The 26,234-nt window shown below is 38.7% G+C and overlaps 1 protein-coding gene across 5 annotated transcripts in view; it reads right to left on the reverse strand.

Annotated features, from left to right (window-relative positions):
• The window catches only part of LOC124133965 (protein naked cuticle homolog 2-like), a 116,820-nt gene that overhangs the window by 26,613 nt on the left and 63,973 nt on the right, over positions 1 to 26,234 (reverse strand). For 3 of the 5 annotated variants that reach the window (XM_046498571.2, XM_046498570.2, XM_046498574.2), the window contains one exon: positions 3,961 to 4,094. In XM_046498571.2, coding sequence (XP_046354527.1) covers positions 3,961 to 4,094 — 134 coding nt within the window. Of the gene's footprint in view, positions 1 to 3,960; positions 4,095 to 11,883; positions 11,977 to 14,160; positions 14,318 to 26,234 lie in introns of those variants that run through there. The other 2 variants (XM_046498572.2, XM_046498573.2) reach the window with 2 other exon arrangements.

Below are 26,234 nucleotides of genomic sequence, written 5' to 3' on the forward strand. Positions count from 1 at the left end.
AATAGTATATATTCAGTCACGAACCTGAGTGTTACACTATTTTTACAGAGTCTACATACCTATATATGAATGACCTGTTTTTGCTGAACGTACTGGCAATCTGTCACAGAAGATATATGTTTAAAATTTCAGGTAAATTCCAGTCAGACAATTGGACTGGCAAGTCTAATAAGTTGCCAGTCCGGTGTTTATTTTACACTGGACAGAACAATATAGACAAATAACTACAGAAGACAATAACTGAAAACATTGATCGATACATGGTTTAATTACATAAGTTTTCTGTGATATATTAAAATAGAGTCATTATCAAAATGCCACTCACAATATAAGTTCTTATCCTTCATGAGATTAACAAAGGAAAAACCACAGCAAGTCTCGGACTCTCGGGCAGGTGGGTATAGATAAACACCGGGAGATATTATTGTCCATCTGACCCCTGCTATTGTCAAGCTTAAGTTTAGCCTGATGATGGACAACCTTTTCCATTATTTTCTCATGAATACTACATGACAATCAACATTTTTAAATCATGAGGCGACACAATCGTCTTTGTCCATCTTTGTAAACAACATTCTTGTTCGGAAGAAAACAAAAGAACTGGTCATGGCCTGTGAGCCCTGTCTCTCAACTAGCTGATATGTAATGTTGACGAGGTGATAACAGATGTTATCACACATATTACATCACGGCCTTGACATAATGTCATTGTATCGGTTACCTTCCCACATAGCTGAGCACAAGTGGGAGATAGACAGATAGAGTAATCTCCCCTTGGGCCAGTCTGGTATATGATGTCAAAAATCTGTTTTAAGTCTGATCCAACTCAACAGGAAACATACTTACTGCCTGCAGCTAACATGACTTTAAAGGCCACGAGGACATTCTTACATAGTATTACTTGCTGTTTGATTGGAGTGGTGTTTTGAGGCTGTTGAAATGTGAGAGGTGATTGCCATTGTGATGAACGTATTTCTTGAGAGAAAGATATTACTGATTATGTCAGTTGCTGTTCCACTAGCACACTTAGTGTTTCCAAGACACGTGACTTGCATGCCTGACGAAGTGAGTGAATGTTGTTTTATGCCAGAGTGAGTGACAGTATTTGAGTTACATCATGACATGTCAAGTGAGTGAGTGACAGTATTTGAGTTATATCATGGCACATTGAGTGAGTGAGTGACAGTATTTGAGTTATATCATGGCACATTGAGTGAGTGAGTGACAGTATTTGAGTTATATCATGGCACATTGAGTGAGTGAGTGACAGTATTTCAGTTATATCATGGCACATTGAGTGAGTGAGTGACAGTATTTCAGTTATATCATGGCATGTTGAGTGAGTGACAGTATTTCAGTTATATCATGGCACATTGAGTGAGTGAGTGACAGTATTTGAGTTATATCATGGCACATTGAGTGAGTGAGTGACAGTATTTGAGTTATATCATGGCACATTGAGTGAGTGAGTGACAGTATTTCAGTTATATCATGGCACATTGAGTGAGTGAGTGACAGTATTTCAGTTTTATCATGGCACGTTGAGTGAGTGAGTGACAGTATTTCAGTTATATCATGGCATGTTGAGTGAGTGACAGTATTTCAGTTATATCATGGCACATTGAGTGAGTGAGTGACAGTATTTGAGTTATATCATGGCACATTGAGTGAGTGAGTGACAGTATTTGAGTTATATCATGGCACATTGAGTGAGTGAGTGACAGTATTTCAGTTTTATCATGGAACGTTGAGTGAGTGAGTGACAGTATTCCAGTTTTATCATGGCACGTTGAGTGAGTGAGTGACAGTATTTCAGTTATATCATGGCATGTTGAGTGAGTGACAGTATTTGAGTTATATCATGGCATGTTGAGTGAGTGAGTGACATTATTTCAGTTATATCATGGCACATTGAGTGAGTGAGTGACAGTATTTGAGTTATATCATGGCACATTTAGTGAGTGAGTGACAGTATTTCAGTTTTATCATGGCACATTGAGTGAGTGAGTGACAGTATTTCAGTTATATCATGGCATGTTGAGTGAGTGACAGTATTTGAGTTATATCATGGCATGTTGAGTGAGTGAGTGACAGTATTTCAGTTATATCATGGCACATTGAGTGAGTGAGTGACAGTATTTCAGTTATATCATGGCACGTTGAGTGAGTGAGTGACAGTATTTCAGTTATATCATGGCACGTTGAGTGAGTGACAGTAATTTAGTTATATCATTGCTTGTCAGCTTGAGGGGGAGGAAAACCCAAATTAAGTGATGCCGGTCTTAGATGTTTACCATTGTGACAAACCCCAAAAGCATGAACAACTCAAATCTTTGCTAGGTATTTAGAAAGGGCAAGACATAGCCCTGAAGAGCATGAACACCATAATAGCATGAGCCACTATCTACTCCATCACACACATTCCTCCAGGACACAAAAAGTAACAACCTGATCCTCTCAACACTTGGATCTTATAACAAGCATGGATTCTGGGGACCTATTATGCCCAGGAATCCCTAAGGGGGGCAATTGTTTGTCAAAAAGATTTCTTGGAAAATTTTATTGCTCTTTGAGACAGTTCTGTCTCTAAATTCCCAAGGGACATGATCAAGACTGATCAAATTTAACTTCCAGGTCTGTTTTGCTAATTGGACTCTTCATCTCCACGACCTGTCTCAGCGTCCATCATGAATTTACTTCCGTGCTCATCAAGGGCAAGCTTCATTTCACAGCCTCAGTGAGTGAGTGAGGGAGTGAGGTTTGACACGACGACCTGTCTCAGCGTCCATCATGAATTTACTTCCGTGCTCATCAAGGGCAAGCTTCATTTTACAGCCTCAGTGAGTGAGTGAGGGAGTGAGGTTTGACACGAAGTCAAGATCAGGCTGATGGTGATAGTTTTCCAGCTCCACACTCTCTCACAATTCCTTGGCTCTGTTTCACAAAGCCATCTTAGCGCTAAGGTGATCATAACTCAGATACTTTTATGATAATCATAGCACTAAGATCGCTTTGTGGAACGGAGCCTAGGAAGTGGAACAGTGTGGAAGTGGCACAACTTCACCATCATCCTAAGGAGTGAGTGAATGAGTGAGTGAGTGAGTGAGTGAGTGAGTGAGTGAGTGAGTGAGTGAGCGAGTGTTTAACACCGCTTCTAACAGTATTCCAGTTATATCACGGTGTGTCAGCTTAATGTGGGAGGAAAGCCCGAAGTGATGCAGGTCTTAGACATTTTCCTCTTCGGTGAAACCCAAGAGCATGGGTATGGTGCTGACAAACCTAAAAACCACAATCATAGGTTTCTGGCGTGCCCAAGGGACGCAACTCTGCACAGCAAATTGCAGCACCTCAGACAACTGGGCCACCTGTGACCCCTTCTGAGGACTGATCCATCAGGGGTACTAGTCTAAAATTTACCAGTCCCCCCCTAACTTTTGTCAGTCCCAACTTTCAACAAATAAAAAAAACGTATGAAAATTACCTGGTAATTCTTTCAACATCATGTTCAATGCAATGACGTCATCTCTGAAGTAATTTAGTAAGATCTACACATCATTCACACAATTTCAGTCACAATTTTTTATTTTTTTAAAATATTTCATGGCTAAATCACTACAAATATATATATAAACCTTTAAGCACAGTGAAATGTTATTGCCTTGCACTAAAAATAGACATGGGGAAACCCTGATGGGACCAGACAAGCTGACTTCATTAAAAAAATATCGCCAATGTTTTGTTCAACAACAAAGATTTATAAGGTACTGTATTTGCCGGCCCACAGGGACTGGCAGTCACATGAATTACCGATCCATGCCTAATTCTACCGGTACAAAACTGGTAATTACTGGTAAACGGGAACACTGTAAAGATCAGTGTTTGACTATCAGAACCACTGTAGGACCTCTCCTGCCACACAACCCCACAGATAGGGAGGGGGGAATCAAGGCTCATCCTTACCTCAATACTAAGCCGTGAATCTCCCTTGATGTCTTCCATTTTCCCAGACTTGTCTTTCTGGTCCTCTTCTGCCATTTGGTCCAGTTTCAGCACCCGGGACGTTTCAGTCTCCGACTTCTGGGGTGGTAGCTCCACTGTAATAAAGACAGGACAAGTTAGCACAGGATGGCCATCTCACATTGCCACATCACATCTCACATCTCACATTACCACATTTGTTTGATGCACAATACGTGTTTATTTATTTCATGTCAGAATCCGACATATTCCAGCCGTATCAGGGTGGCCTGTACAACAAAGATTTGGGGCCAGACAAACCAGTGGTGGATATCATGAGCAACATCCTTCGCAACTCGGGTACGATGATACGCAATCAACAACTTGAGCCCCCTTCTAATCCAGTTACACACAGAATATTGATCAGAACAAATCCACACTCATCACAAAAGATATTTGTGTCGAAAAAAAACCTTTTCCATCAGTTTCTGGAACAATTTATCCCAGTAATGGGTACAATGTGTGAAGCCCATTTCTGGTGTCCCCTGCAGCAATATTGCTGAAATATTGCTAAAATTCATATCATACTCGCTCACTCACTCCAAAATAACCACTTGGACACCTTATAAAGCCGGACCACCCATACCCCACACAATCATACCGAAATAAACCATTAACACTATCGAATCCGAAGAACGTAAACACGTGCAAATATAGTCTGCAGATTAGGACAATCCTGTCAACTTGTCCTTCACTCTGCCTGTTGTCCAATGAAAAACATCGCCTCTCAGCACAGAACATCAAACATATCCCTATGTTCCCATAGTTAAAAGCACTCTTATCATTGAAACATGAAACATTTGTAATTGTTTTCAAAACTAATGAATTCACAATGCAGAGCTTCAATGAGATACATTTCTTCTAAGATGCTTGTTAAATGTGTAATCATAAAATTCTATTCAAGAGCCAGTGAAATCATCTGAACAAAAGAAATAATTACTTTCATTACTCAGTGATACAGTACGAGTACAAGAATGTCTCTTAATCATATTGGAAATAAAACGCTGCAAAGTAAAAACAATTAATACTATTGTTTGATGGCAGAGATCAAAGGTATCATTCCCTGAAATGAAACTTTGAAGTGATACTACAATCAACAATATGAACTTCGGCAAAGGTCAAAATAATCAAACACCTATTAATAAGTGTGCAAGGTGCATCAGAAAAGTTCATGCACAGGTCCCCATAACCTCAACCACAATATTAAGCAGACTTAGCTGAGAATAAATCCATTTCCTCGGCAATCATGAAGAAACAAAACTAATCGCCACTTGCATAAAAGCCTGTTAGGTACTTGCTTAATCCTCAATACATCATCTGTGTTATCCAACACACAGTGTAATATCTAACATGTATCTAAAAAAAAGGATCTGGTTGAATAAACAGAATATCCCTTGACTTCAACACCAGACAGAAACAAAAGTGACTGTAAAGGTTCACAATATCTTTGTCACATGTGAAAAACATGGCTTTTAAAAAACACAACTGTATTGCAATTTAAAACGCAAACAACGTTTTGAGAACAATGCACGTTAACGCCCTAAACACAAGCCAGCAAATCTGCAGTGCATGATGTAAGCTGTGCTGAGTAGGATGTCCACATCTGCACAGTGTAACCATTGCTGTTGCTGCTACCGTTGATGCTGAAGAGGAGATGCATCGCCGTACACGTGCACGCGGTAATTGACTACTCTGCTATTCACAGAACCCCCAGGAACAACTACCGCAGGCCAAACAAGATCTATCTACATCTTGTCGCCTTTCACAATACTGGTATTTAGTTGTGTTAGGGGAAAGAACATTGTTTGCACAAATAAACACTAACAGGCAAATGCAGGAAAATTTGTCTTCATAAAGATCAAAATGCCATTTTAACATCTGCTTTACTAGGTGGGGAATTGGCCTGAAGAAAACGAAAACTTTGTGAAAAGACACAAAATATGACAATTTCATACAGTCGTTTACATAATTCTTAAGACGTTTAAAAGTTTTATATGCTTTCATATTGTCCCTGGTTCCCAAATATTTTTTGCCTTGCATCATCTGTATTTCACATGAAAGAGGGTGTTTATTGTTTTCTAGAACATTTAACTCAAATTCTCAAATCTGGTCAATTTTTCAAAGACAAAGCTGCTCATGATATGAATATTTATTCATATTTAACCAATTACAGTTTTTGATTCATTTTGACAGTGTTCAATGATAATCCATGGTTCTGCCCACAAAAGAATTTCCATTTTCTTGAAACATCGTCTCAATTTACCGCCATCTTAACTGTTGCGAAAATAGCTTGATTTTTCATTTCAATACACTATTGATAAATCATTACACACATGTGACAAAACAGCTAGTCGTCCACAAACAAAGGTCAACAGTCATTCACAAATGCCCATTTCTTTAATGCAAATGTCGCTGTGAAAAAAATCCCATAGATTTAAGCAAAGCAAAGGTTAACGTTGGCGATTACGCCGTTCATCGATCCATCGTTAACGGCGGAGTGAGCGTGGAGGGATCGGTGAGTAATGTTGAGTTGCTTGTATTTACAGCACAGTCCGCTCCGTAGTATTGATCAGTGCTGAGTCAGTTGATGTAAACATTCCATCAGATTACGACACAATCATCCGTAGCACTATATTCACAATAATCAATTCATTCTTATACACGAGTACGTTCATTTTGAGATCACCGGTGACAAATATGACTGGTGACAAATACGACCATTATTTTGTTTTAGAACTCACCCCATAATCTAACATTGTCAACTGATTTGGATTTCAAATGTTTGCCATTTTTGTTAAAGTATTTTGCTAAATGATAAGGGATATAAAATAATTATATTCTTCATTTAAAATTGATTGCTTCATGACTCAGTAATATTGCTTGTCTTCAATTCTATTCAAATATCATCATGCAAAAACTAATATTTTCATTCAAAAACTAAAAATTCCAGAAATGAATATATTGTCGTGGTAAGTCAGTAGACAGTTCCCCGGTTCACATCATGAATCAATGGCTAAAACTGACCACACATTCAAGAAACATAAAATGTACTTTGTTTACTCCGAACACCCTAAAAATACTTATTTGTTGAGCATAGGATACAAAGGGTTTTCAATATACATACTATTTGTGCAATACATACACAAGACAACTATTAATGAAATAAATCCGCATACTACCTACTTATGCAATACAAACACATACTACCCACTTATGCAATAAATACACATACTACCACACGTTGCACAAAACTAAGCTACCAGTCATCTCTAGTCGAATGTCCGCACCCTATTTCAACAGTTTGGAGAATGGGTAATAAACGTTTACTTTTATTGCCCCCTCTTCTACCTCTGTGAAGTCCAAAACATAAACACAAACATATTACACAATGGCAAATAATGAGAGTCAACAGTTTAAGAATATCAAAGACATTCTTGTGGATGTATTTAGCAGTGAAAATGACATAAATGCCACATAATTCGTCTCACAGAAACCTAATGTCAGCTAACGAGATATAACACACAGATGACGCTGTCAAAGCTTAGCAGTAAATAACATTCATTTCTTGGAACCTAGTTTTTACACTTGGCCTCCAAGACTTTATGGAGTAAAAGAACTTCACACATACACCTCATGCACTAATTAGATACAATATCGCCACTCCATATATGATTTGTATGAATCACAACGTTTCTCTTCAGGTTTAATGAAGGTCCAAACACAAATACTTAAAAGATCAGTGTTCGAAATACCTGCCTGCCCGACCGCCCGAGACGGGTTGATTTCAACTCGGGCTGCCAGATTTTCAAATCCCCCTGCCCGACGGTCGGGTTATATTTCATATGTGAAAATATTCTAAAAAATTTCCGATGATAATCATTAATTCACATGTAAAGATGAATGATAAAATGTAACCAAAAAGAAACCCCGTCCTTATCCTGAGAAACATATGATTATAGTGGGCAGGCAGGTTTTGGTCAGGGCTGGCAAGTATTTCAGCTAGCCAGTCCTGTGGTCTGGCTGAAATTTTTGGGAGTTTCATACCCTGATAAGATCATTTAAAACTCTTCATGTGCTACTAAATACATCTTTACTGTTGCAATGATGATGATGATGATGATGATGATGATGATGATGATTCTTTTACTGACATTGTTATTCTGAGATCTCTATGAAGTACACTAGGAGATTTTCAAATTTTTTGTTCTCATTTATTTAAACCGTTTCAATTTCCCTTTCTGAATTTTGTACAGTTTTCTATGCAGGAAGTCCTCTCAGTTGGAGTTGATTACAATAATGTGACCTTGCACTCAACTCCATCAAATATTATAACAGGAAATGTATGTTTCCGTGGCGACCTCCACAGGGATTTCCTAAACTTCAAACTGGTGAGTATATAGTCTAAACCTCTCGGGTGACACAATCATTTATCATATGTATTATGGATCCTGACTGCATGTGAACATATCACTGAGCCACAAAGTTCCTGTCAAACTGTGTCCTTGTAAGTGATGTCATTAGTCCTGAGTCTGTTCTCTAGAACTGTTCGCGATTAGTGAGTGTGTGAGTGAGTGAGTGAGTGAGTGGGAGAGTGAGTGAGTGTGTGAGTGAGAGAGTGAGTGAGTGGGAGAGTGAGTGAGTGAGTGGGAGAGTGAGTGAGTGAGTGAGTGAGTGAGTGAGTGAGTGAGTGAGTGAGTTGTGTTTAACACCGCTTTTAACAGTATTCCAGTTATATCACGGCGTGTCAGCTTAATGTGGGAGGAAAGCCCGAAGTGATGCAGGTCTCGGACATTAACCACTTTGGTGAAACCCACGAGCACGGGTATGGTGCTTACAAACCTAGCAACATAATATGGGCGAACCAGGATTCGAACCCACAATCATAGGTTTCTGGCGTGCCCAAGGGATGCAACGCTTCCGAGTGAGTGAGTGAGTGAGTGAGTAATGAATATTGATGTGGGCTTAAAGAAATTCAATTGAAATTAAGAAACATTGAACCTGGATCTAACTACTAGACTACCCTGTGTCAAAACATAATTTGTTTAATAGTTTGTATTTTTATTAATGCCACACTCGGCAATACTACATCCAATCAAGTCTGAGCCAGACAAACCAGTGATTGTTATAAACAGCATACCATAGCTTCGGGGTAGGTTGACACAGGTCACACCTGTTTCAAGAGACTTTACTTGACTTATGTCTTTGTTCCCCCAGTAGTGAATGGGTACCAGGTAGTATGAGACAGTAAAGTGACTAAATACATTCTAGCAGTTCATGTGGCAACTTGGTCTGTATACTCCCCAGGGGGCTGAGAATGAAATTTGAGGGCACACTGATCCAAAGGATAGAGTAATAACATTGAAACACCAAGAGCATTATGACGCAGTATTTTTGACTTATTATCTCTTACCTATTCCTAACAACTGATTTCCAAATAAACAAAAATAGGTATTCCTAAGAATGCCTCATCAAATGGCTATGAAACTAAATGCAGCTTTGAAGACGAAGTTTCCTTATTTGCCGACCACCCATCTGTAGACACAAGTATTAACTTACAAAGATATAGACGACATGTGCAACTTGAGATGCTTGGCTTAAGATATGCAGATTAATATTGCCTCTTCTGACAGTTATTACAACATGATAAATCAGATTGTAACCATCCTTGGACTAGACCATGATCATCATTTACCAAGCAGCCTATGATAAGAGACCAGAGCCGTCATAAACTTCCCCTGATAAAAGCACTGAGATGGGGAGGTGATGTTTAAACCTCTTTAAGTCATGGCCAATACAAAACACAGTTCATCAGATGCAAGTTTATGAGGTCGTACACTTACAGTGTGTTTAGTGTGGAAGCATTGCAGGTGGGGCTGACAATACCCATGTATCATCAGTCTTCAGTCGTAAACAGCCATGTCTCATTTTAATAACAACAAAGTAAACAGCCATATGGTGTATTTCAGTTATATAATGGTATGTCAGCTTCATGTGGTGTATTTCAGTTATATAATGGTATGTCAGCTTCATGTGGTGTAATTCAGTTATATAATGGTATGTCAGCTTCATGTGGGAGTATTTCAGTTATATAACGGTATGTCAGTTTCATGTGGGAGTATTTCAGTTATATAATGGTATGTCAACTTCATGTGGAGTATTTCAGTTATATAATGGTATGTCAGCTTCATGTGGTGTATTTCAGTTATATAATGGTATGTCAGCTTCATGTTGTGTATTTCAGTTATATAATGGTATGTAAGCTTCATGTGGGAGTATTTCAGTTATATACTGGTATGTCAGCTTCATGTGGGAGTATTTCAGTTATATAATGGTATGTCAGCTTCATGTGGAGCATTTCAGTTATATAATGGTATTTCAGTTTCATGTGGGAGTATTTCAGTTATATAATGGTATGTCAGCTTCATGTGGGAGTATTTCAGTTATATACTGGTATGGCAACTTCATGTGGAGTATTTCAATTATATAATGGTATGTCAGCTTCATCTGTGAGTATTTCAGTTATATACTGGTATGTCAGCTTCATGTGGAGTATTTCAGTTATATAATGGTATGTCAGCTTCATCTGGGAGTATTTCAGTTATATACTGGTATGGCAGCTTCATGTGGAGTATTTCAGTGATATAATGGTATGTCAGCTTCATGTGGTGTATTTCAGTTATATAATGGTATGTCAGTTTCATGTGGTGTATTTCAGTTATAAAATGGTATGTCAGTTTCATGTGGAGTATTTCAGTTATATACTGGTATGTCAGCTTCATGTGGCGTATTTCAGTTATATTATTGTATGTCAGCTTCATGTGGTGTATTTCAGTTATATAATGGTATGTCAGTTTCATGTGGAGTATTTCAGTTATATACTGGTATGTCAGCTTCATGTGGTGTATTTCAGTTATATACTGGTATGTCAGCTTCATGTGGTGTATTTCAGTTATATAATGCTATGTCAGTTTCATGTGGTGTATTTCAGTTATATAATGGTATGTCACCTTCATATGTGAGGAAAAACTAAAAGTGTAGCACTTTGGTGAAGCAAATGCATGCTTATGTTGCTTGAGACTTGAACCAACTGATCCTGGCAATAGTAAGGGACATAACTCTGTACTGTGAATTGCATACTTTAGACATAACATAGACTATTGACTCTCATAACTCCTGTAACGTAACACATACCTACAACAGTCGTAACTCACGTACAATTACATACACTTACAAAAGTCGTAACTCCCATACCATTAGATACATTTATGAAAGTTGTAACTCCCGTACCATTACATACACCTACAAAAGTCGTAACTCCCATACCATTAGATACATTTATGAAAGTTGTAACTCCCGTACCATTACATACACTTACGAAAGTCGTAACTCCCATACCATTAGATACATTTATGAAAGTTGTAACTCCCGTACCATTACATACACTTACGAAAGTCGTAACTCCCATACCATTAGATACATTTATGAAAGTTGTAACTCCCGTACCATTACATACACTTACGAAAGTCGTAACTCCCATACCATTAGATACATTTATGAAAGTTGTAACTCCCGTACCATTACATACACTTACGAAAGTCGTAACTCCCGTACCATAACGTATACTTACAGCAGTTGTAACTCCGTACCTAACACGGACATACGACAGTCGTAACTCCCATATCACCATAGACTTGTGACAATGTCAAAGCACTACATTGTAACACTGACTTTCATGACAGTCACAACTCCATCCTCCTTGTCATGAAATAAAGAAATGTATAAAGTATCATGCACTTACTGACAACCCAGCATTTAACCCCAATGTCCTCTATAGGCGTTATCAAAGACAGCAATATCTGTACTCACCAGCCACGACACGACCAGTACTGGCAAAACAACCCATTCTAACAAGACTTACACAATGATTCACTGAGGATATGAATCATAGTCACAATTTATTGATAGAGCAAGGCACAACATCCCGCTGCACAACATCCCTATACACAACACTGGTACACTTCAGACCGACCTCTACTCATTGAGATATACAGGAAGAACTGTTTCCAATTCTGAAACCGCTGGACGGCTGAGTGAGTGAATGTGGTTTAACAGTCGGGACAAACTAGATTCACTTGCTGTAAGCGATTTTACCGCTAAGACTGTCGTAAGTCTATATGAAAGTATGGGAGTTACGATCATTGTAGTGCTAAGATCACTTAGTGCAATTGAACCCTGGAAACGACCAACTTACGGGCTAATCAGTGATTGACAGAATAAGCAATAATGTTATCAATCAGGTCTTACATTGTGTCCATCAAATCCACATTTATGAGTGAGTGAGTGAGTGAGTATGGTTTAACGCCGCTTTTTGCAATATTTCAGCAGTATCACAGCAGAGGACACCAGAAATGGGCTTCACACATTGTACCATGTGGGGAATCGTACCAGAGTCGAACACTTTACCCACTAGGCGAACCCACCACCCATACTCATTTATGATTTTTGTTGTTGTTTTGTTTATTGTTTAATGCCGCACTCAGCAATATTTCAGGTATATGACGGCGGTCTGTAAATAATCAAGCCTGGAACACACTATCCAATGATTGACATCATGAGCATCGAATAGGGATACGATGACATGCATCAACCAAGTCAGTGAGCCTGACCACCTGATACCTCTTACGACAAGCATAGTTGCTTTTTACAGCAAGAATGGGTTGCTGAAGAACTATTTATGAAAAGCATGAGGTACATGAGATCTATTCTGCCCTAATTTAAGTTACCATGAGGTCACTAGGAAACAATACCTCCGGTACTATCATAAAAATACTTACATGATCAGCAGAACTCCACAGAAATTTAGTCGCAAAATAATGACATAGTACTAACAGAACAACTATCAACACTACTACAAAAGCGTCCAACAAACCTCAATATCATAACAATGAAATATTAATCACAGATGATATCTGTGTTTCACTGATATGAACTCCTGAATTAAAACAAAATAACACAAAATAACAAACTTACGATAAATTGAACACTACTAATTGAACTTTTCTATCAATATGTAAATGGAATCAATAACAAAATTTTGATATGAAGCTTCAAAAGGACGGCACAACCGGAACTATATCAACATGCCTGTATGTGAGTGAGTCAGTGAACGCTGATGTCGAAATCACTGACTGTGTCATCATACAAGTAGCATCTGTCACTTGCCCTAGACATAGAACAATACCAGCTCCAACAGCAGATGCCGCCATTACACATCTACATCAACAGCGATATCGATAATACCTTGCATAGCCACTAAACACAATTATCATCATGGCCACTTGAAATATTTTCTCACGACATTCCTTTTCCAAGAGAATTATCGTCTTCTAAGAATATTAGTGGAGGGTGTCAAACTGATTAAATGGAATGAGGCAATTAACTGAATTTAAAACGAACTCAGAAAATCCACTCCTTCACATGACAGCTTGAGTGATTTTGTTGACTAAGATACTGTGTACACTAACAACATAATATATTTACATTGCAAATACGTACAAAGATAACATGTCTGCCGCACAGCTACAGAACTGATAAATCTATTCTTGCCAACCTCCCCAGATGAACATAATACCAGTCTATCTTACTTTGCTGCGATATACAAGAGAAACAGATCAGACTGGCTTACAGTGAAAATGTTGTGTTAAGAGGAATTACCGCATCATCGAATGCACTAAAACGCTGACCCACAATTCAAATTACATAATAAATATTCACATCCTTTCCATAAACAAAGAGTACAAACAAGGTAGTATTCCTTGTAAAAACATCTCAATGGCCTCACAATAAACTTGTATATCCTCTACATATTTTATTACCCTGACAAAAAACATACAGAGAGCAGTTTGTAAAACTGGCCATGGAATCACTGTCAAATGAATGTGTAGAAATGGCATACCAACTCTGGTCAATCATCAGTGGCCAATATTAAACACATGATACTCAGGAGCACAGGAACAGATACCAACAGTCGCTCCCACAGCTGCTATAAAGCCACTCTCACAGCCCTCCGACAACACCGGCGTTCACATGTAACGCCACAAGCATGAAGTAATATCACTATATGATTATATAATTCCTTCTTACTGTTACAGCGGTACAGAAGCGCCAGACATTCTGCCATACTCGTGGTGGAACCAGTACAGAATCGGTACAGCCGGATCAGGACTATCTTCCTCCCAGAGTAACCCTCCCTCTCTGCAGTATCAACCATCCACCACGTACAGCCCAACCAACCCACACGAGCCGACTTCACAACTGTTCAATCACAATATCCCTCCTTCCCATCCCTGCCCGGCTGTAGTTCAACATGGCTGACAGCTGAACCATTCAGAAGTGAATGGAAGTTCCATTAGGACATAGATTGTATCAGATGAATGGTCACTTGAACGATTATCGTAAAGACGGGCATGCACACATCCTTCGCCAGTGTTGGGGGTGAAATAGCTATATTCCGCTCAGTGTTCCAGGCGATATAGCCATATTGGCTCACCCCTCCACTGTAATAACAGTTAATGGAGCTGTCAAAATTTAAAATTCAATCAATGTCAACATGTTTAGATTCATCAGCCTGCTTCCTCCTAGCATGGTATCCCCCTCACGTCTTCAAGTAATGTCATGCCAACGCTAACCAAAGACTCAACACTGTTTCTGCCCTCTCCAGTCTGTCCAAACAGCTACACTCCAGCGCTCTTCCACAATTCTCCTAGATGCCTTTCATAATTTAAAGAAAGATTCATCAATAATTCAAATGCATCCACTTAAGTTTTTCCTTGTGTTTTTCCCCAACTCAGTGAGATATCTTTTAGAACAGAATATTCTGAGGTTCAATGGCTGATTACCGTAGGAATCTGAACTTGAATAAGTTTTAGTCTGAAGTGTTAAATGAAGATGTTTCATTTGTGAAATCCCTGACGATCAACATCAATAATAAATCTCTGCTTCTGAAGACACTCTAAAATCCATATCTCAAGAAAACACATTCATTCTGCCTGTTCTCTCACTTTGTCGATATCAATCATTGTTTGTAAATAAATTATTTTCCAGAAAGGGGATTGCTTTTAATGTCTCTTTCCATAACATAAAACTCCACATAACACAACATACCGGCATATAAATCAAAATTTGTCTTTCTAAGATTGTTTTTCACAGTTGATCATTCCAATTTGATCATTCCAATTTGTAATAACATGTAACACACTGTTGCCGATTAATGAGAACACATTATTTGATTTGCATAAATTCCATCAGAGGTCGCGCTGACCTTGAGTCATTAGCCATTGGAGACAAATTTTGTCCCATGTAATGATTCACTATGAAATTTATGTACACCTAGTTGTCGTGTTATCTCAAATAACATGGCCTCAGTGCTGACAATTATGACGTTCAATACCTGTCAATGAAGCCTAGAAACCACTTGAGTGTTCTCGGTCTCTCTCCTTGCACGACTGTTGTAGGTATCGACGTCGCCGCTGATGTAGCAGCCTCGCCAGTCACAATACAAATACTGCATTGTGATCAATACCAGTCGGTTACAGTACAAAGCTAACAATGTAACGTCTTTGTGGTTATTCTTGCTATTCACAATCCATCTTGACAGTGTGGCTATGTCTTGTCATACAAACGCATTAATGAAACATAAGCAGAAAGAGTTTGTTGAAGATACATCTGAGTATAAATATCCAGGCGGTCATGGGGTGGGGGGTGAATATTCCATCCAAAGACACCATCCCCCTTGTGGATCATTTCTTGATATCTGTGATACACAGGGTTACATAACCACAGGCAAGTGGGCTTCAATAATTCAGGTTGTTTAACAGCTATGTTCGGAATGTTTCACACCCAATAGTCTTGCTTGTCATCACCAGTGTGAATTGGCCAGACTTTTTCTGAATTTGGTTAACAAATCCACAGACTCCAAAAAATTGAAATGTGAAAAAAACAAAAAAAATAAAAAGCAGCAGGTTATTTATTCTGCCAACCACAAATAAGTAAAATGTTAAAAAAAATTAAATAACTCATTTACTGGCACTATCAACATACATAAATTATTTAAAATACTATAATTAAACCTGTTGAAAACTTCAAAACAACCAATAATGACGAATCGTGAGAAGATGTAAAAATATATGTTTGAAATTAGAATTTTTATTTATATTTTTTCGACCTACCGACGTATCATCTGTAATGATATTGTCTGAAAATTTGTTTGTTTGTTGTTTAACGCCGCACTCGGCAATATTCCAGCTATATGTCGGCCGTCTGTAAATTATCGAGTCTGGACCAGACAATCATGTGCATCGATCTACGCAATTGGGATACGATGACATGCATCAACCAAGTCAGAGAGCCTGACCACCTGATCCCGTTAGTCGCCTTTTACAACAAACATAGTCACCTTTTACGGCAAGCATGGGTTGCTGAAGACCTATTCTACCCCGGATCTTCATAGGTATGTCTTAAAGACACCAGATCTTAAATGTGAAGAGCCACTTGACTGTCATCATCTGACAAAGGGGGAGGTTGGGTAGCTTAGTAGTTAAAGTGTTGGCCCATCATGCCAAGACCTGGGTTTGATTCCCTACCTGTGTCAAGTCCATTTCTGGTCTCCCTCTGCCATGATATGGCCGAAATAACGCTACATGAGGCGTAAAAATATACTCACTCATTCGACAAAACTTGAATAATCAGGGGTTGAATCAGCTGATTACCTGACCACGTGCATATATACATATATACTACTCACAAGAAGTTTAAGAACACTGGATTCTTTGATATCACTATGGTAAATCTGTATGGCACTTGTCATCACATGACAGATTAACTATAGTAATATGTAAGAATCGGGTGTTCTTAAACGTCTTTTGAGTAGTATATATTTACCCTGCATCAAATCATGAATAATGTATTCATGTCTCAGATGCGTTCATGACTTCAGCATATTTCTCAGCGATGACAATATGAAACCCTTCCCCTGCAGACATTTGTATTCGACTCATAAAGGGCTTCTTTCTTTTTACTCAAAACAAAACACCAAGCCACTTTCATCGATGTCAACACAACAGCAACTTGACAGTGAGAACTTCTTTCTGGGGGAGCACAAGTCTTCGTGTTTCTGAAGGAGACCTTTGCTTCTTATACACGCAACGTCGGAACAAAAAGAAACCTCAAATTAGAAGAGGAACAGGAGCCCATCTCATGAGGGTTATATTCCAGCTTGTCTTAGAAGCTGAGTGATGGTGTGATAGTATCATGTGCACTTATACCCCCACGGATGACCATTTACCTTCGACTTGACCTTCATAATGTATCAAAGAGGAACAAACAAAGAAGAAGCCATGTCCCCCAAGGTGTCAGGGAGATTCTGACTTTGGTCTCCGTTGCCTGCAAGGCCTTTGAGAACAGAAGACATCTTAACATGGTCACAACTGGCAGAAAGATTCTAATTGGGTTTGTTTTTTGTGTTCTCCTTCAATGGGGACCTTAAGGAGTTGATCAGGAAGTGGTTATTGGAGCAATGTTGAGGCCAGGAGGGGGAGCTGCAAGGTGGGGGAGTCTGGTTGGACATAAGACTAACTGCCTAGAGGGGGCCAGCATGTCTTCAGGCAGGTATATCTGGGGTCACAACCTTGTGTTTTTTAAGTCAAACACTGAAATAGAAGGTTGCAATAAATACCTTGCTTAGGATCCAAAATGTATGGCGATACTTGCATGTGCTCTTATCTGTGGAGTGGACGCCATCTATTTCTTAGACAGGATGGCCAAACACCTAGCACACTAACAATTAACAGTTGGCAGTGTCAAGTATGGCGCAATGGACAGAAATATTTACATTTTCACAATCACCAGTACTTGGTGTTTGGTGGAACATTTAATAAAGAACACATTTAAGGTAAGAATTGATACTCTCTACTTTGTGTGACTGTGATCAAGACTTGTATTTAGAAGTAAAAAAATCACGATCCACCGATGCATTGTCCAAACACTAGTACTGATATAGCTGATTCAGTCACTGAACATCCATAAGATACAGAGCAAGATAATCAGAGATCCAATATGGGGACGTAAATCACATCATCCAGGGACCACACAGAGACTCTACACCAAACCTCTTCCAGTATATCACACATTATAGCTAAAATGGATAGAATTATCATTAAACTGCCCGCACGTCAAAAATGAGTGGGCCACTGTAACTTGATAATGCCCTCATATTGCTTGACGAAGGGCCAGTATCACGCCCATTGTTAGGTGACGTCATAGGATAGGGATAGGTGACGTCACGATCAATAGTGACGTCATCTGGTTTGTTCTATGACGTTTCCATATTTGTAAAAGTGGGTCAGTGACATTCGTGTTGATTGCAGTAAATGTTTCAAAACCGATATTGTTGTTTCTTTTTATTTGATAACAAATTCCATCCATTTTAGCTATAATAACGGTAACGCTACTTTTCAGGGCATTATCATTTGCAGAAGCCCTCGGTTTTTTCAACTGACCTCCTTCGTCGGGCAGTTCATGGAAAATCTCAGACTTCTGCAAATGATAATGCCCTGAAAAACAGCGTTACCCTTATATGGGGACATATAGGCTGGCAGAATTCCCTTCAAAGTCAAAGCCCACACAAAGATTAAGAATGTGCACATTAAACAACCTAGTATTATAAAAATACAACCTGGCCAAATATTTTGCGAGTGTCTGTAACTAAAGTCCTGTCAAGAATCGAGATGAGTCTACCATAATGTGAATACCATCACTCGAAATAGCAGCAATCCTGCTAGAGACCCGTAATTACTCCTTCAACGACACCAAATTATGGCAATTTAGATGGTGGCTGACAATGTGACCACACAAACTAAATTACAGTGACTGGTGTCCAGCTGCACTGAACAGTGCACAAGTTCTTTCCGTCCCAGATCCCCGGAACACGAGGACTTCAATAAACGAGGGGGTAATTATAGTCTAGAGCAGTGTCAATATTCAGATTATGCTCCTGCAACAATGTCCCTACACTTCTCACTTCTAAGCTTTTGTGACTATACTACAATCCTCCGAAAATTCACATCCTTAATTTGTTTTTTAAATTTCAAACTTCCTTACCCAAACTATTCCAATTTAACGTATATATACATGACACAGACACCCTCTGTTTTCAACTTGATATCTACATCCCTCAACTAATTGAAACAAAATAAACAAATGAAACATGAAATATCAGACTACAAACATAGTCCTTTTCAGAACACTTATCAGAACTGATTTAACGGATAAACTTCTCAAGTTTCTTTTCAAGAATCTAGTATATCAAAATGGCTGCCACTTAGTCCTATTAGACTAAATACTGCTTGGGCACAACTGGTTACAATGCAGTTAGCTGGCTGTCTGGTCTGGGTGATTATCTATACATCGGCCATGGCTCACCTCTCCAGTGTATATTTGTTCTAACTCGAGACAGAGTCGCTGCCCTCATTACACTCTTTTCATTAGGAGGATGGAAACTCTCATTCTTCGGGTGGCACTGTCGACTTTAAGTTCAAAGGATAAAGCTTGGAGCAGTCCCTTTGCAGATCTTGAATGAAAGCTCTGTGTGTGCATGCCGTCAAAGTTAGAGACTTCAAAGCCAGTTGGACGTAAATGTGTTTCTATGAACATTACAACCTTTATTACTTGTAATGTGATTCTTAGCAGTAGACTACACTTTTGTCCAATTATAGTGAATAAATTCTCTATCTGCTAGGAAGCTGATTTGTTTAACGTCTCGCCACATGAAGGAGTTTTATTCAAAACACAACAGATTACACAAAACACTGGTTATAGGTTAGTTTGTCAGAAATACATATTTCAGGTGGGGATTAATCTAACTTGTACATAATAACAATAATAATAGTCCGCTTTAAGTGCATAACTCCATATGCAATGTATGCTTAAATTGATGCAACATTTCTCCTAAAACCTGTAATGAATTGTCAGTTTGAAATGAATTAAAAATATAATCTCCATTAAATCCAATGTCATCAAGCATAACTACAACAAACTCAAGATTTCCTTGGTCGGCCACAATACCAGTTCAAAAGGAATAGTTTTAGATAAAAGAAGCAGCGAGAACAACCATACAGTCTCATATTCTGTCCATGTTTTCAATATGAATCATAAAAACATCCATAAAAGATAAGAAGCACATTTTTTCCCTCATATTGGTGTGTTCTAAATGCATAAATGTTTTCTTTCTTTTTTTTAGAACAATGTGTCACATACCCCGTTAATTGTTTTCTTTTCTTTTTAATTTTTATTTCAAAGGTACTGCGATACATTATTGACATTTTATTATCAAACAAATTGGAGACTTCTTTCTGTCTCATATCCCTGTCTTAAGTGCAAGGCTCACCATGCCATCTGTATTCCCTTAGCCTGCGGCCATACACCTGAGACTGTGCATTCGAAATGGTTTACATAAACCTTCCAGTACTGCAACATTTTTCATGTGATAACAACAAATATATTAAGTCAATTGTATGTTTACATTGAGGATTAGGTTTACAGCAAATCAGAAATGAATATAAACAAGGCATTTTCTGAAAGGACAATCCCAAGTGCACCCATTTGTTGTCCATATGTGTCTCGCAGAAAATATTAGCTTGTGGAAAAACACAGGAATATATTGTTTGAAAATAGAGAGTTCCCGAGTGAGGAACAAATATCATATTAACAGTGAACTACTTCCTGTGGTGTCTTTTTTCACACAATATTACTACAGGCCGAGACCAAACACCAGCTGGGTTGAAGTTCAATACACAGACCCACCTGGTACAACACAACCTTTCCTTCACTGCAGCAATACCAGGAATGGTAATAGCACGAGGAATTGTGGCAGGGAATACCAAGAATGGGGAATCAAACCCAGGTCTTTGTCACAATGAGTGAGCGATGTGACCACTAGGCTACCCTTCTATTATTTGATGAAAATATCACTTTATATAAAAGTGAAGAAAAGATTGCTGGGGACCTAATCTTCCCCGGAATAGCCACAGGGTGTGCATGAGTGAGTGAGTGAGTAAATGGGCTTCACACATTGTACACATGGCGGGAATCAAACCCGGGACGAGCGAACACTTTTACAACTAGGCTACCCAACCGCTCCATGTGTGGTATGATGGAGCTGGCGCACAATGTGTGGTGTGATGGACCTGGTGCACAAGGCCTGCCAACAATATATTCCCAAGTTGTTCTGTGACCCACTGAGAGCCAGCTCCAGTGTTACCTCTCCCCACTGGCTATTAACTTCGTCTAATTGATTCTCAGCCTCCAATCACAAAAGAATGCCCCACATAATATCCATATACCCAGTCTAATTAGAAGCAGGCGAGATGGTTACTGGTTCCGACTTCAGTCACAAAGAGGATGAAACTTATCTGTAAACATATGTATTTTGGCCATTATCTGTCATTATCCCTTGTCAAGGGGAGACGATCCTCCCCCCTCAATTATGACTCTTCTTCCCTGGAGGTATGATTGTTGGCCCACAAACACAAGTCAAGCTAGACACGACACTGAATACTTTAATGCAGTAGTTATTGCTCTTCTAATATTCCTCATAACTGATTTCCTTTCAAGCATGAATTACACAGCCTGTAACTGCATTGTGCGAGCAGTCCATCCTGCTGCAACTATGTCTACACTCAAAGAAGAGCTTTTACACTGAATCATGATCTTCTAGACAAGATGAAAGGGTTCGCAGATGAGATATTATGACACAGCTGAATAGCATATATTGTAATGGGTTTATCACTTCAACAATAGGCAATAGAAGGGAACAATGCTTCGGGGTGAATGCTGCTATGGCTTGATGTAAATAATGACATTGTATTCTTTGATTCTTAAGTATTCAAGCAGACCCAACTTATATTAAAATGTTTAAAAATGACTATGCTCATGTCTGACTTGAGACTTAATTTTGTAATTTGTGAGAAACATTGTCCTAATGTAATGTTACAGTTGTCATTAATCAATATAGAGACATCATCAAATTTAAAATAACAGTGAGTTAGTGGGTATTGTTTTACACTGCTTTTTTAGCAATATTCCAGCAATATCATGGCAGGGGACACCAGAAATAGGCTTCACACATATACCCATATTCACACATTGCACCTGTTTGGGGAATCGAACCTGGGTCTTTGGCGTGACGAGCGAACGCTTTAACCACTAGGCTACCCCACCACCCCCAACATAATAGACTCATAGAATTGTGATTGAGCATCTTCATTCAAACATTCAAACTATTTGCCCGAGTCTACATCCCTTTATATAGTGAGTGAGAAATCAGAACTTCTGGAAACTTTCACTGTAACAAAAGGCATAACATTTGATTTAAATAACCTTCAAATGCTATCTTTCCATCCTATTTTTATTTTTTGACACATTAGAAAAGATATTTAAGCTGCTAATTTCCAAGCTTGCCTAACTAGCCTCAATATCATAACTTATTCATATCACATTCCCCATCTACAGACGTAAGACTGATCTATTTTGGTGGTACTGGAATGTGTTTGGCCTAAAGGCACCTCGATTAGACCAGCTGAGGTAGCAGACATTGGAGTATATCACAATCCTGCAGCTGTTACCAGAATGTCTTAACAAACTTTTCTCCCATTTACCAAGTTTCTTATGATCCTAGTTGTCTACCCTTATCAGAGTTATCTCTCTTTGTTTCTTTCCTCCTGATGCCAGATACAAATAACCCTTACCATCACCGACTTTTTATTGGAATTTATTTTCTCTACAATCCATTTTTTCGGCTTCCATGGCCTCCTACATCAACTACAGCCGTGAAGTGACATCATAAACTGGCTAAGTTTAGCTTTATTGTCTCACAAAAAGATGTTTACCTACAAATACGCACTGGGGTGGAATATCACTTACTGTGTCCTATTACAACTGCTATTCTATTCAAATGTACAGGATGACAACTATTGTGTAAAACAACATTCACTCACTCACTCACTCATCCTTGGAGACACAGCCTTCTGATTACTGAGCCGAACATGGCTCAACAGCTTTTCAAATCAATAATGGAATATGGCGCTGTCGCGTAGCCCAGTGGTTAAAGCGTTCGCTCGTAACACCGAAGACCCGGGTTCGATTCCCGACATGGGTACAATGTGTGAATCCCATTTCTGGTGTCCCCCACCGTGATATTGCTGGAATATTGCTAAAAGCAGCGTTAAACCATACTCACTCACTCACTCAATAATGGAACGTTGCCTTCAGATGGAAGTTCATCCCGAAGTGAGGTAGGCCGTTGACCTTTATCACTGGTGTACAAGTTAGGATCTTACAGGTAGTCACACATGGGTCGGTTTAGATGGATTTGAGTCCAATGTCAAGGACTTGATTACCAGACCAGGGGAGACAACTCAGCACTTCTCTTACACATGTTGCAGACATGGAAGAGAAACGATACAGTGTCTGGATGCATTTGTTTAACTTACATGCAAAAATGGAGAAACTGTTAATTGTATGGCATATTACAAATGACATTCAGTACTCATGATGGATTTTGAGACAATGGTAGTTGAGTTGATGCTCTTCTACCTGTCGGATCTCCAGTACAAGCATGGGTTTGGTGCTGACAGATCAAGCCCTGAGACTCACATGATCCTGGCACAGCTAAGGGACACAATTCTTAACAAATTTTGTGTCTTAGACGACTAGGCCATCCATTCCCCAATTTTTGATTACAGCATTACATAGATAATAGATCAAAATTAACAAGGCTAGTCACATATCATATAGTCTATGAAATCTTTTATTTCACAATACATTTCTCCCTTCTAAAATTAACACACATAATTTTAATGGTGTGGAATAGAACAGGCTAGACTTGCTTTTATATAGAATATGATATATTTTGTTTTCATAAAATAAATATATTCCACAGTCATGGTGCAGGACTGTAGTTTTCTATGAAATTTCACTGATGTTCAACATATCTGAATTTGTGGCAGGTGGGAGCCAGAGTTCCTCACACTGCTGATTCTGTTAGCACCTCCTCAGGGGTGTAAGGAGCTGTATCAACATGGCCTGAACATGTGGTCGGACATACCTCCATCTGGGCCCCATACAGAGAAGTCATGACACATTCAGGAGTAATTAATCTTAATGTAACAAGAATGCAAAACGTTTAGACCTGCCAGAAGCTAACAAAAAAAACTGACATGTAAATAATCTTTATTTCAAATATTTCATTTTTTGCATTTAATTTGACACTTTGATAATAACAAAAATCTAAAAAATGGAATAAAAAGTGTGTGTAAACACTGAAAACATAATTGTTTGACATTTCCTCTGTAATCAAATTCTCAACTATGCTACCATTCAAGATTATGTTATCTTTTTCTAATCATTAGACCACTGTGTTAAATCAGCAACGCACTCGTTCTACCCAAAACAGCATCCAAACATACCTTAATGTACAAGAATTTTCTCCAAGAAGCTTCGAAGAAGAAACGATAAAGGACTCGAAGCCATAACTAACTCTGGCAGGTACATGTTGTATCTTCAATCAGGGCTAAACACTCCCACTGACTTGCCCTGACCATGGATGTGCATTAACAAGTGACAGATAACTGACGTAGGTATTTATTTGTATATCTAACAATGAAAAACCACCACAGAGGTGTTGTAGCAGATGGCACAGCCGACTTGATAGCGGGGCCTGCCGGTCTTCCAAATATACACATTTTGACAGCTACAAGTAAACAAACATTCAGTGATGATTATAAATGCATTAAGACCATGCTTATCTCTGCAATGGAGGTCCCAAAATGCATGGTGATGTATGGGAGCGCTGATACATGTGTTTGGTAACATCTTCCAAACACTTAGTTACCTCATCGCAAGCATCCTGTGCTGGGCTGCTGAAATCAGATACTGACACTCCCATCCCAAGACTAATTTATGACATTGCAAACAGGTCAGCAGTGCAACCATTATCAGCTTTAATGATATATCATTTCACGTTTTTTTCAATAAGTAAATAATCTGCAACATAATTCAGTAAGGGAGTACCTTGAATTGAGTCACATTAACTGTTGATTTGATACCTCAGATTGCAGTTTGAAACAAGATGCTTTAAATGACTGATATGCCTTCTTGCAAATGATGGTCCATGTTTTGAAATGTTTACTTAATATCTAGAACAAGAGTAGAAAAACCATGGATACCCTTACAGAAGGAAAGATTGTCAGTCCCGATGATGGAGTCTAGACCAGGAACACCAATGATCTTAATTTCAGGGACATTAAGACATGGAAGGTAATAGTAATGATCGTGTGAATTGCAGATATACAGTGAATACCGTATTCGACGTTATAAGCGCCCAGGGTGCTCTCAAAATTAGAAATAGGGGGCTCTTATTAGAATATCATTTTGGTGAAAAAACAGAGGTGAAAGATAGTAAATTTCGTGGTTTATGCTGACAGCCTGAAATGTTTATATACGACAGATATATTTTTCCAGAATTTAATTGCCCATAATTAAGGCTGCATAAAAACACGAGTGGGTATTATACACGAATAAATAAGTCTTATGCACATTGCTCAATCGAAAGGGGTGCTAATTGGGATTGTTCACTAGCCAATATATTAGGAAATATCGCCATGGGCGCTTATTACGTCGAATACGGTATCTTGTTGGTCCAGACACCAGTAGTGTGGAAATCCTGCCTCCTTTACAATCTGGTCACACATAAATATCCAGATGAATACTATCCCTTAGGCTGAAATACCTTATATGTCCGCAGATAAGCCGGATTTTGAGGACCAGAAAAAGGATTCTGTAGAAAGGGGTCGGCTTATCTACGGGTTTCACTTTCATAGTAGGGAATTAATATATTTTCATCGCTGCATCCTCACTACCAAACATCCATATATTGTCCTGAAGTGCCTGCCTACACACAATTAAAATTGTTACATGTTTTCACTTCTTTGTTTATTGGGTGAAATGCACCATACACCACATACAACCAAACATTTATGTTTCATGTGAATCAGATATGTTGAAAGCTAAGGCCTTAGATATTTTTAGTTGATTTATGAGACCAACCAACTAAAATGCCCTGAAATGAGAAAATAAGACCGGTTCTGACAATTCGTTTTTTGGTC

Source organism: Haliotis rufescens, unplaced genomic scaffold (genome assembly GCF_023055435.1).
Source record: "Haliotis rufescens isolate VD_foot unplaced genomic scaffold, xgHalRufe1.0.p SCAF_17, whole genome shotgun sequence".
In the NCBI taxonomy this organism is placed as follows: domain Eukaryota; kingdom Metazoa; phylum Mollusca; class Gastropoda; order Lepetellida; family Haliotidae; genus Haliotis; species Haliotis rufescens.